At 38.1% G+C, this 13,270-nt stretch overlaps 1 protein-coding gene across 2 annotated transcripts in view; it reads right to left on the bottom strand.

Annotated features, from left to right (window-relative positions):
* Positions 1-8,365, bottom strand: part of adamts2a (ADAM metallopeptidase with thrombospondin type 1 motif, 2a) — an 82,022-nt gene extending 73,657 nt beyond the window's left edge. For both annotated transcript variants that reach the window (XM_065287514.2, XM_065287515.2), the window contains exons 1-2: positions 8,170-8,365; positions 7,005-7,423 (exon numbers count right to left, since the gene is read on the bottom strand). In XM_065287514.2, coding sequence (XP_065143586.1) covers positions 7,005-7,423; positions 8,170-8,254 — 504 coding nt within the window. In that variant the 5' untranslated portion in view covers positions 8,255-8,365. The remainder of the gene's footprint in view (positions 1-7,004; positions 7,424-8,169) is intronic.
* Between the last annotated feature and the right edge of the window lie 4,905 nt (positions 8,366-13,270).

The following is a 13,270-nucleotide window of genomic DNA, read 5'->3' as shown; positions in this document are numbered from 1 at the left end:
ACCATGTCCACAGGCATTTACAGTATCGAGGCAAAAGCTGAAGAAAATTGTGTATGTTTATGGAGAAGCATAAGCAGTGATTGAGGTCAACATACTTTTGTTAAGTATAGCTCCTCAACTTAGTCCATCATTTTTACTGTCACAATGCGTGCAATCTTTTTGGCCGGAGAAAGGGTTTTAGCAGACCAATCACAGTGCTTGCGGTACACATAGCTCACTCTATATTTTGCGAAGTTATTTTTAACCCAAAGCGAGGTAAATATTGGACAGAACGCATGCTGGGTTGTTGTTAACTCAACCATGAGATGAAACAACCCAGCATAGGTTTACTTAATAACCTAACATGTGTTCTGTTGAGGGTTACAAAGGGGCAGAAACTTTCCTGTAAATTTCCAGAAACTTTCCATGGGAACTTAATCTGGGGAATTTTGGAAATATTCCAAATTGGAAACTTTTTGGGGAAATTTCTATAAACTATATCATATACGAACATAAATAAACATTTTGTTTGCGCATAAGCGAACATGCACGCAAGGTAATACAAATTTTAAAATTGACGTTTAAAAAAGAAAAAAGAATCACCCAACACTCAACTTTTGAACGGTAGAGTTTATTGTTACAAAATATTTTTATTTTAAATAAATTGTTCTTTTTTAACTTTTTATTTATCAAAGAATCCTGATACTTGCACTCATCAAGCCTGAATTTAATTGATCAAAAATCCTTCAAAAATCATTCTAGTAAGCAGTGTGCATGTGACTGAGGAATCTGCAGGGTAAAAAATTCAACTTAAACTGCATTAAATCTTGTTATTTTAAACAAAATTAGATTTTTTAACTACATTTAAGTTCCCTGTTATAGGCAACTCTGCAGTTATTTCAATTTCCTAATTTATTCCCGTTAATTCCTGTTAATTCCCATTTTTGCCAGAGGTGCACGTCAGGCTACGCCGCATGGCTTCTGCCTAGGGTTCACGTCTCTGCGTAGGCTACTCCTCTTTACAATCAACGCAGAAGTATATAGCCAACTTAACTAAGGTTTTATTCATAATCTTGGTTTTGTTACAGCTGCAATTTCACCTCTCTATCGTCATCTCTGTTTTAAACATTAAACTGCAGGTTACAATACATACTCGATCTTGATGTGATGTCAAATGACATCAAAGTAACATTTTCTGCAAAATCATTTACAGTCAAGGTAAGGTAAAGAAACAGTTTTGTATGTATCTGCTCAATAACTAAAATTAGTTACGGACTGTAGCTTTAAAAGCGTGCAATTCTTTTAATGTCAAAACAGTTTATTAATAACAAAATTGAATTTCCTGAACAGCGCAAATGCTGTGGTATTTTTTAAAACATTGCTCTGACTGTGCTCACTCTGCCCTGTCTTCTGGCTCAACCAATGGCTTGAGTTTGGGGCGGGCCGCATAAGGGACGCTAGGAGTGTTTGTGGTAAGATCAGCCTGTTTAAAAAAGGCACATCCGAATTCAGTGTATGTATTACATTCTGTCTACTGAGATGCATTCATCTGGTTTGCGGTTATGTCTGAGTAAAACAAGGTTAATGCAAAGAGCAAATGAAACATACCACACGGGTGAAATGAGTCATTGACGCCAATGCCAACAGCAAAGCTTGGTACCAATTGCAGAATGTTACAACTTGTGCAACAGGTCTGTGCAATTATTTAATAGTGCATTTAAAAGTGAACAGCCTTTAAAAGAGATTAAAGCGGTTTCGAATGCATTGCTCAAAGCTAAACAAAATGCTAGGGTCCCAGCATCCTAACTAAATGCAGTTTAACCCTGAACCCCAAGCAGACAGGGGTTAAGTGTTTTACTCAGGGCATTAATAAAAAAGCCCTAGTGAAAAATCCAGCATTAGCAGGTGAGCTGGTTTTTAGCTGGTCTCCCAGCTTGGTTTTAGCTGGTTTTGCTAGTGTATTTATCTGGTCTATCTATGTTTTGGTCATTTTTTAAGCTTGTCTAGCTGGACGTAGTTGGTCAGGCTGGAAGACCAGTTGACCCACCAGGGAAGACCAGCTTGATCCAGCTACTGCCACCTTAAACCAGCTAAAACCAGCTGCTGGTCTTAGCTGGATTTTACACTTGGGAGGTCATTGATGAAGATTTACTTTCTTGCTCAATTTAGAGTAAACAAAAACCATTGACCTAGCTTATTGAAATCTTGGGGTTTATTTAAGGATGAAAATCAGGGGTGTTGATCTCCAGGTGCATCAAGAAAACAAAGGAGACTAAAGATTTATAATATTTGAGTCTAGTTTGCTTGTACTATTAATAGTTACATGCAAAATTGTAAAGTTTTAACTAGTATCTCAGTCAAACCCTAACTCTCTATCTTTTTCCTGGGAATCAGCGTACATCTTTAAACAAGGACCAGCAAGCTTAACATGATCAAATTTACATAAAAAAGTGTTTGCACATATTTAGCTGTTTAAATTGCATAAATGATATTGTTACCCTTACAGTTTTTTATTTGACAAGTGTGAATCAAATCAAAGTTTTAGAGGCTACACTTCTAAAAATGTACTCTTAATCTATCTTGCATAAAGTTTTGTAATATAAAGAGCTTTTCTAAACCTATATATTCTCACATCACTAAAGCGTCCGTTTAAATAATTTATGAGAGGTCGCATACAGCCCACCTACTGCTCCAACAGTGCCACATAATGACACGACTTCTGACCTCCCCCGCAAATTTTTATATAAAATTTATATCAGATCTATATTTTATAAGATTTATATAATTATATTATATAAGAATTAGGTGTGTGCAGGTGTGTGTGCGTATGGGGCATAAAAAATGCATGGAATTGAAAATGAAGTCAGCATTAAAAGTCGTCAGGTTTGTGCAGTCACGTGCTTGAAACATATGTGACTCAGTCTGTGAAAACTCAGCTAAATCTTTTTTTTTGTGATTTACAGTTTTCTAAATAAAATCAGTCTACATAATATAAACCTTGATATCTTAAATATTGAAAGGTGCACTTAAAAAGCACCTATTGTCCATATTCACATTTTTAAAGGTGACATAGAATGATTGAACGAAGTATTTATCATTGTTCTGTGATGTGACATGTAGACAAAAAATTTTTTGTTTGTGTCTGTAATGACTTACAAGCTTCCTAAAATCCTCTCTCAGATAGCTCGTTTAGGGTGGGGGATTTTAAACAAGTGGTTTTGCACCTATTTGGCTCCCCCTACTGGCTTAACTTGCAATTTCATTACTGATTGGCTGACTTTGCTGCCACTCAAAAAATGTAGCCAATTATTTTAAAGTGGAGGGGCAGTGAGATACCTGTGATGTCATAAGCATCAGTTTTTCAGATTGGGCCGTTTTCTGGCTGACATTTCTAAAAGAGGAATTTCTATGAGACTGAGATGTTTAGCATGTCTAGCACTTTTTGTATGTTTGTGAATGTGGGTAGACTGCCATTATTCAACAAAGACAAGGTCAAAATGGTTTTTCATTCTCTGTCCCCTTTAAATTTTCTTTGGTATGTAAGTGTGTATTAGTACATGTTAACGATGTGCAAAAAGTACAAACTAGCTACATTAGCTACATTTTAATATGTTCATTAAAACAGCTTCTGGTCTCCTTCCCCGTGTATAGCAGCGTTAGCAGCATTGCTATGCTAATATTGCAGGCTTCCCTGAAGAGGGTCTTTGCTTTCAGTATCCTAACCGTTTTTTGCATTTTGTGTATCGGACCCTATCAGATCCATTGCGGATGCCATTTCGTTGCGTTGGCAGATAGCCTAGTCTCGCATGACATTAAAAAAAAACAGGTTTGTGTTTGGCATCAAGCATCGTTGTGATCACGGCTTGTTTAACTTCTCCGCACTTGCTTCATTTTTATCTCCGGCTGTATGTGTTTTGCACAAGCACCAAACACACGTGCATGATCTTGCTTATCGTTAAATTGTATCTATTTAATTCTTATCGACAAGTAATCGAAGATCGATTATTTGTTAACATCCCTAGAAACAACATTGTAATTAATTTAATGTGTAACTTAATGTTGGGGGCGTACATCTCGACTGTGATGTCACAGTTGGTGTTATGTTGAGATTGGTCTGTTTTTTGCATGCACAAGGTTTAGATAAGAAGGAGGAAACAATCGTGTTTAAGGCTCACGATATGTTGTTACCATGTACACAACTCTTATTATTCATCTATGCCTAAATTAATACAGTTTTACATTCTACAGTACCTTTTGAATAAGTAAGGTAATGAAGGTAATAAATAAAATCAAACTCCAAATAATGTAGAGCAATTCTGCATTGTCTGTCTAATGTGCACATTGTGATCCCACCGTCCACAAAAACTATGCAAACATTTTCTAATAAAACAATTACGCAGTCATAAGCAGGTGCTCAGATTTAGTCTGCGTTGCATGGCTAAATGGAAATTTTTCTAAAATGCAACATTAAATCCTTTTGACTTTTTCATAAGGACTCTAAAACGTTTTCCCGTTCTCCCTTCAGATTCCACCTCCAGAGTGACAACCTCGTGGGTCAAACGCAATAACCACTCTACATCGACTAAAAGCCGGGGCTCGGCTCTCCTGTGGTGCTGGATGCGTCTGTGAGTTCACTGCGGGGCTACAGCCTCCTCTCCGCCTGCAGTGCTGGAGTCAGCTGGAGTGTATAGGAGCAGGGGCTTGTACTTGTGAGGTCACTCAAAATGTTTTCCAATGCTGCCCAGACATGCTCTGAACTCCACGTGCTCCAGGCGCAGAAATGTAACACCCTCCGCGTGAGGAACGCCATAAAGTTACAAGTACAGACAGTGGTGGGATATACGTACTGTATCCGTTGCTGTGTGGCCTAATCGTAAAGGAAAGGTGCTGTTCCCTCTATTCGGAAAGCCCAGATGTACGCATCGGAATGTAAAGGTTATATAAGACTTCCTTATTCCATTCACACATCTTTTAATAATAAAAAAATGATGCAGTAATAGTGTTACTTAATCCGAATCAGTAAAAATTTTGAAAAAGAGTTCTTTTCATATCTTTTAATATGACAACTTATTTAATTTATTAAGGAATGAGGTGGAGTTGTGGTTTGTGGAGGGATGGTGGAATAATCGCCGATGACATATCCTTTTGTTCTGATAGACAGAATTATATGAACAAGCGTCTCCCATTTTTTTGTTCATTGACAAACTCAAATTAATTTATGAGCTATTTTGCCTTTGGTAAGTTGAGGATATGACGCAGACCAGGCTCTGACTTGTTTTCCCGAGAGCAGAACTCTTTTCATTTGGTCCAAAACTCGTGTGAACTTTTTCTAATATCTTTTTCTTTTTACTGAGCAAGTAAAACTAGTGGTCGTCCTCTTAAATAAGGCCTGCTTGACTTTGGGCAAAATCATAATCACGAATATTTTGGTAACAATCATAGTCACGATTTTTAACACGATTACTCATTGACTTTGAAAACATGCCTTTATAGCCGTTTTATTAAGTAAGTGTTGCAATAGGCTAAACGTGTCAAAGCAGTGGTGCCTTCGAAGTGCCAGCACACAATTTAAAATTTTTTTTTTTTAAATATTTTAATCGCACGATAATTGTTTTACCCCAATTATATTGTTCAAATCAAAAATTTAGGCCCACGGCCATGTTAAAAGTCTACGGTATGGTGCTTTGGACATGTAAAAACGTTTGGGTTGTTATTCGCTGAGAGGTTCGCACAAGCTTGGCAAAAGGATTGGGCACATATTGTGGCTACACGGGAGCTCATGCGCTCGTTTCCAAATTATAACACTTGATCTGGACTTGTGCCATTTGAGACAAAGCCCATGTCATAATTAAATCGGTGATTATTTTGTGTCTTTAAACCGGCGGTGACTCTAGCATGATCAATTTTATAAATGCCTGCACTGATGTGCGCTTAAATAAAAAAATCGCTCATCAACTCGCATTCAACCCACCAAAGGGCACGAGAATTCCTTCAATTTCATCCAAGATATAAACACATGAATAATATCTATGTCGATCTCTAATTCATGGACCGTTTCCAAGGCCGAATAGCTGCTCCAAGGACGATTTGTGGAAAGAACTGTTTGATGCAAGAGGAGAAGGATAGCAAATACTTGGCATGGTCACCTCAGTAAAGTAATGTTGTTAGGTAGGGAAACAAAATGTACCCCACACCACTGGCTGTGTTTCTTGCGATGTCAATAAGTTGTGACTGGCAGCCTCTTTTCAAAAGCATTAACCATGCCAATCAGAGGACAAGCACACATAGGAGCCCGGCAGGAAGGTCCTCTGGCAGAAATCCAATATAAGAGCCATTCTAAAGTTGCTGAATAACCGACTCAACACAGCCAACAATGATGATGACAGTATACTGTATATATATATAAACACTGTATTGCTGTAAAATCACACCCTGCCTGATCCATTTGGACGAATTACAGCATATGATGTCATGCTTTTGTCAGGGGTCAACCTTTACAGACCCTTCATTCAGATTCTCAGCCCACCCAGTGTTTCCCAATTTAATAAACCTTAAAGGCATAGTTCATGCAAAAAATAAAATATTGTCATCATACCCTCATGTTGATCTAAACCTGTAGGAATTTCTTATTGTGTTGAATTCAAAAGAAGATAGTTTGATAAATGATGGTAAGCACACAGTTAATGGTACCCACTGACTTCCACAGTAGGACAAAATAAATGGGTGCCCATCATTTATCAAAATATATTTTTTGTGTTCAACTCATATAGGTTCAGATTAACATGAGGGTGTTAATATCAATACAATTGTTTATGTTGGTTCATTGTGCATTAACTAATATTACGAATTTTGGTTTTAAAAAAATGCAGAAATTAACATGAACTAAGATTAATAAATGCTGTTCATTATTAATTCATGTTAGCTAATGCATTAACAAATATTGTAAAGTTTTACCCATATTTTTATATCCTTGACCCCAAGGACACCCATGGCCTTTCGTAATAAATCAAATAAAAATAACTTACCAGGCCATCACAATTGCTTATAGCCACTGATGTATCCCTCATGTTAGTAACATAGCCCACATATAAGCAGTGACTGGGCAACAAGGGTTCAGAGTGCGTTTGGTTATCATCCTCCAGCCACTCCACTTTGGCTCCTGGTGCCACGAGCCTGGAATTTAGCTTGAGGCGAAGGTGAAGCTCATGTCCGAAAACAGTAACGTTATAAAAGAGTGTCTCCTTGTGCCCCAGGTGGTCCTGCTCGGAGTTTGTCTCGGACTCATTGGTCTCTCCATACTGGTTGGCCTGCCTCCTCGCGCGCCGGTGGGACCACTGCCCACTCAGCCGGCTGGCAGAGACGGCGTGGGAGAGGAAGCGTCCGTCTGCATCCACGCTTACCGGCTTCACAAGCCCGTACTCCCTCAGGACATGCTGCAGGGAATCTGCCGGGGTATGCACACAGGAACACACAATTATATGTGTGACACAAACGCAACTAGATTTCACAGCCAAGCATCCACTACCATCATAATTCAACTCATCTGTCCAAATCAGCTGCATGATACAGACAGTCAGTCTGTCTAAACAGATGAAAATAGTGCATTTTTACTTTCTCTTTAAGTTACAGGTGTGTGGTACACATTAAAAACAGGAAATATAGACAACATATGAGCATTATGTCATGCATTCCTATCATTGTGATGAGAGAAGCAGTTTTGCTCTCTTTGCATCCCATCCATATGTATCCTTCACTTCATTAGGGAAAGAGACTGCGTGCAAGTAATATGCATGCTTTCTGTTTAATATTTGTGCATTCATCAGAAATAAAAATACAGGGTTTGCATTTTTAAGAAGAGACGATTCATGCGTGCGTCTTCCTACTTTTTCCGTTTTAGATGCATAGTAATTTATATCACAATAAGTTTAAATGTCCTTTGTACTGTAACAAAAGTTGGAGATGTTTCAGTTTAGATGCTGTAAAAAGTTACACACTTTTAACACAACGCAAAAGGCTGATGACGCGGATTTCTGTCGGCTTTAAACTGCTCCGTATCGTTTTAATAAAAGTATTAGTTGCCGAAGCATGCAAAGACAACTGAGTTGCAGCTTGATAACGGTGGATACGGATCGCAATCTCTGGCATAAAGTAACCGGGATCGGTACTGACAATGAAGACATCTCCACGTACCTATACTGTCGGCGATGTAAAGAGATTCCGCATGCTGAAAGTGAAGGAAGATCATAAAGATTATACATCCAGGAGCAACATCCATGGCAGGTCCGCGGAGAGGGGAGAGCGCACGGACGCGAGGCGGACTTTGAGATCTCAGATAAGCGATCCAGCAGCGAGCGCGGCCCCCTCCTTCCCCTCCTCCCCTAACAGACTGACTGCAAAGTGCACTGTGGAAGATATGCTCTCATTCCCAACACCCCTCCTATATTTACAATCCATATGCAGATACTTATTTTAATAACAAACCATTATAAACATTCCCAGGGCAGCCCAAAATCAAAGGAATAGTTTACGCAAAGATGAAAATTCAATCATAATCGACTTTCCCCTCGTTTTAGATGTTATGACTTATTTTTATTAGTTATCAAACACGAACGAATAATTTTATATTAAAATGTTTGTGTTATTTCTTTAATTGGGGTCAACGTGGCTCTAAGAAGCACATCCTTAAAGTCCCCATGAAATCAAAACTGACCATTTTTATTTTTTTATGGAATATTGCAGTATTTATTACAAACAATTAGTCTGTGTAAGTCATTATTAATTTTAAATTCATGTGCCCTCATAAACTTCAAAGAATCAACAATCTGAAAATGTACTTCTGCCCTCTTGTGGCGCTAGTTCTCTCATGACGTCAGCTAGACGGCTTGGGAGCATCTGTTAACTCCTCCCCCTCCAAATGTCAGTCTTATGCCAGTTCCATTTGTGAATAATGTCTACTTTTCTATGTCCAATGAAATCATAGGGTAAAAAACAAGCCATGCCATTTGTTTCCCAAAGCCTCTTGAGGGAAGCCTGAAGAGGGCGTTTTTAATGTACAGATTCAAATTTAACCTTAAAAAGTGTAAAATATAAACTGTACCTGACTGGCGTGTAACATCTGGTTAACGGGGACTTTAAAGAGCACCTATTTCATTGCTTTAAAACAATGTTATTTTGTGTATTTGGTATAATACAATGCGTTTGCATGGTTTATGGTTAAAAAACACATTATTTTCCACATTTCGTACATTTTTGTAGCTCCAGATTTCACTCTCTTCCTGAAATGCACAGATTTGAAAAGCTCTGTGTCCCTGATTTGCCAGCTAATCTGTACATTGTGATTGGCCTGAATCCCTCTGATGTCAGACGGAAATTTGACGCTCCTTACCATGTTTGAAAGATTCGCTCACGATGCAATGCTAACAGGAGTTAACTTACAGGCTGTGAGTCCAAGCGGGAGGAATTATGATAATGTCGGTCTTCTCTACATCATCCGGACCTGGAAGTAAACTGTTGCCTACAATCCATGTATTTGTTGTAGTCCATGAAAAGAGATTTATTTTAGAAATGATAACTCGTCTCATCGTTTACTTTGGGGTTTGTACCTTTTGCATATCATTAACATGTACTAATACACACTTACACACACATACGTTACATTAGAAGACGCGTCAATCATATTGATATAAATTGGATATATCGCAATGATCAGTACAGCCGCTCTAGTCGCGCCTTCCAGTAAAACAATGAAATTATCTGGGGGAGGAACTTTGCCCATTTGCTTGTTCTAACAAGACCTGGAGGCATTGCAAATATGGAGGCACATTGACACAACTTCTCAAAAGAACATTGTGTTAAACAAATGCAATATACATTTGAACACATGCTTGTTACTGTCATTTTTTAAATATAACAACAGCCCTCCTTCTTCATTGGCTGACTCTTTTCCCATGGGGTCATGGGATAGTATTATTGAAGATATCCATATTGAAGGGTTGCTCCAAATCAAAATGCTCAAAACTGGCCACGTCAAATGACGAGTTTCCAAGGGTACAACTGATGGTCCTCATGATTATTTGAGCAGATATACTCTTATGAATGCATTAGCCCAGTAAAACAAACAAAGTTCATTATATATGCATTAAAACAAATAAATAAATTTTCAACTGTGTGAGCAGGAATCGTCCATTGTTAAAATATATTTATTAAAAACAAATTGCTTATACCATAGACAAGCTTCATCTTTTTAATCCATGATTTTACTGATTATTTTAGGATTTTGCCAAGTACAGCCATTGTAGTGTTTTTAATGTCATACACATCACATTACATTCTTCTACAGGAACACACAGCATCTGAAGAAGCATCATCCTGTTCTGTTATGAAGTTAGTGGATTATTGAAATAAATCACCTGGTGAGATTGGATGCCGGGTTCTTGGAGAAAGAATATCTAATGCACCTCTGTGGCGCAGGAGGAAATGGATCATGTGCCATCTATCTGTCAGCACCTTTACTTCTCCAACCGTCTCTGTGGGGCAAAAGCTCTAAAAGTACAATGTTAGGCCTTCTGTGTATTTCTTGCAGTGATGAGCAATAACATGCGAATATCCATCACCCACCGCTACTGAGCCAGAGAGCTTTCATTTACCATGAACTGAGCTTTTGAGCAAACAACCAGACTGTAACATTGGTAAATGTCGTAAATGCGGCTTGTGGTTTTCTGTCCTAGATTATTGAGATACCTCAAGTTGTACACTGCACTTTTTAACTTAAAGGTGCCGTAAAATGTAAAAATGTATTAATCTAGGCATAGCGTTCTGTACATGGTTATCACATATCGTGAGCCTCAAAGACAATTGTTTCCTCCCTCGTTATGCAAAAGACCGCTGGATAACAGGTCAACCTAAACATAACACAGATTTTGACGTTAGTTGAGATGTACGCCCCAACATTAAATCACACATTAAATTAGGTGCAATGTTGTTACAATGCTAAAAATAAAGATGTGACTGCTCAAATAGCGCTATATGCTAGTTAATGCTATATGCTTCCGTTTAGGCTGAAGTTCTACTATTGACGTTACAGTTACGTTTTGCAGGTCCATACTGAAAAAAAACACAAACTTACCAGTCAGAAACATCCATTTCCAATATCTGAATAATTGATTATTCCTCAAAATCTGTATCTTCATCTGATACAGACTCAAACATAAGGTCTGTTTACACACACACAGAGCTACTAAGATGAGCCATGTTAAGAGACAGCCAATCAGAGCAAAGCTCAAGATTATTATTCATGATTCTTTCAAATAAGGTAATAAAAGACCATTTCTCAGTCCCTCCAGAAAAACGTGATTATGCGATCGTATGATTCAATGCATAATCAGCCAAAGTCCGCATTTTTCAAATAGGTCGCACTTTCGACGCACTTTCGACGCATAAATTACAGATTTCCTACTCCCCGCATTTTTAGCAAAAGTCACATATTGTCATGGTTAACAGTGTCATGTTTTGTATCTGTTTTGTATCTGTTCCGATTGTCGTCACCTGGACATGTGTTAATTGATTGCTTGTTGTTACACCTGATCTCATTTAATCTGTGTCTCAATTCGTTCCCTAGCTCCCGAGGTCGGGAATCAGTATATCGTGTACACAGGTTCGGGCACTTGTAAGCACCCTAGCTCACTTGACATTGGGACACTGTTCACTTATTTTTCTGTCATGTGGCTGCTTTAGCACGTTGTGATTACTCACTTATCAACAACCGGCAAAACCAACATCTCTCTGACTTAATTTTAAACAGTACATTTTGAAATTATTCTCTTACATATCTGTGCACAAAATTGGGGAATATAATTACTTCATTTATATATTTTTTTTACAATTTTAAATAAATACTATTATTTTAAATATTAAGTAGATTGTGGTCCCTTACTGTGTAGCGATGTGTGTTTATATTTCAAACTAAAACAAACGTGTTTTTTTTACAAGTTCTGTCACATTTCATAAAGTTTATTAAGTTGGATCACGTGATTTTCAGTTGGTGAGCTTTAAAAAGGTGACGTAATTTCCGGTTAGGGAACATAGGGAACATCGATGCTCACTGGTTTTTGCGTTGCATTGTGGGAATTTTTAGGGAACGAACGTTCCAGTGCACTGGAAGGATTTTGCGATTGAGACAGCCCTTAAAATGGCCGACTCCCTGAGCAGTGCCGTGACTACTGAACAAGGGAGCTGATTGAGACGTACCCTATGTGTATTTATACCCTTGTCTGTGATCATTGTCGCTAATTCCATGTCTGTACCTGTGCTCTTATTGAGTGTTCCTGTTTTACTTACCTGCCCGTTGTTTGGTTCTCGTGTTTTGTTCTTTTTCATTGTGAACTTCGCACTTGCGTCCTGATTCCTGTTACCCGTCGTGACACATATATCTTAGCAGAAAGTTGAAAAATGTTGCATTTACAGCCATGTCCCCTGTTGACATGGGAACGTTATGAAGTGACGTAATCACGCGAGCTGAACATCATTGAAAAGCTGCAAAGGCTGCGAGTTTTGCAAATTGTAAATAAACACATGAAAAGCATCTCTGAAAACTTTTTGCACTTAATAAAGCACATACCGTCTATGTAGATATCAGAAAACAATTTAACATTATTATTATTTTAATGCATTCATTGGCACCTTTAAAGCAAAAATTCACTTTCAGAAATTCAAGTCTTGGGATATCAATACTTTGTGTTTCTTGGTGGTCCTTTATAAAGTTTATAAAGTCATTGTATGGAAAAGATGATCTTTGCTTAATCTCTGATTTTATAAAAAAAAATGTATTTTTGGGGAAATGTTCACTTCCAGAAAGTTCTATGCAATTAAATTATTACAGTTAACTATTTCCTAGCAGAAAAATGTTTACTCATGTTTTACGTTTTTCTGAGGCATTTTGAATCATATAAAGTTGTATAAAAGCATACAACCATCATCCGTGAAAACCACTCGGTTAAGATGCAAGAACCTCGGTTAGCATAAGTCAGCTGTGGTCACTTTTATGACATAATTGCACAGAGACCTTAGATTGTGGGAGTTTTAAGTGCATAGCAGAAGAGAGACTTTCTGCAGGGTACGGCACTATAGGACAGCTGGGACTCGGTCCATTTCTCATGCTTCCCTGACTGAGGTAAAAGAACGAGTCTGACAGTGTGGTTACGGCAGACGGCGGTTTAATCGAAACTCTTGAATTCCTGCTTCATTGCTTAGCCAGATGGGTCATGCCATCACACTCCACGCAAGGCGATCGTCT

This window comes from Paramisgurnus dabryanus, chromosome 18, assembly GCF_030506205.2.
Source record: "Paramisgurnus dabryanus chromosome 18, PD_genome_1.1, whole genome shotgun sequence".
Taxonomy (NCBI): domain Eukaryota; kingdom Metazoa; phylum Chordata; class Actinopteri; order Cypriniformes; family Cobitidae; genus Paramisgurnus; species Paramisgurnus dabryanus.
This window is presented reverse-complemented; position numbering and strand designations above follow the sequence as displayed.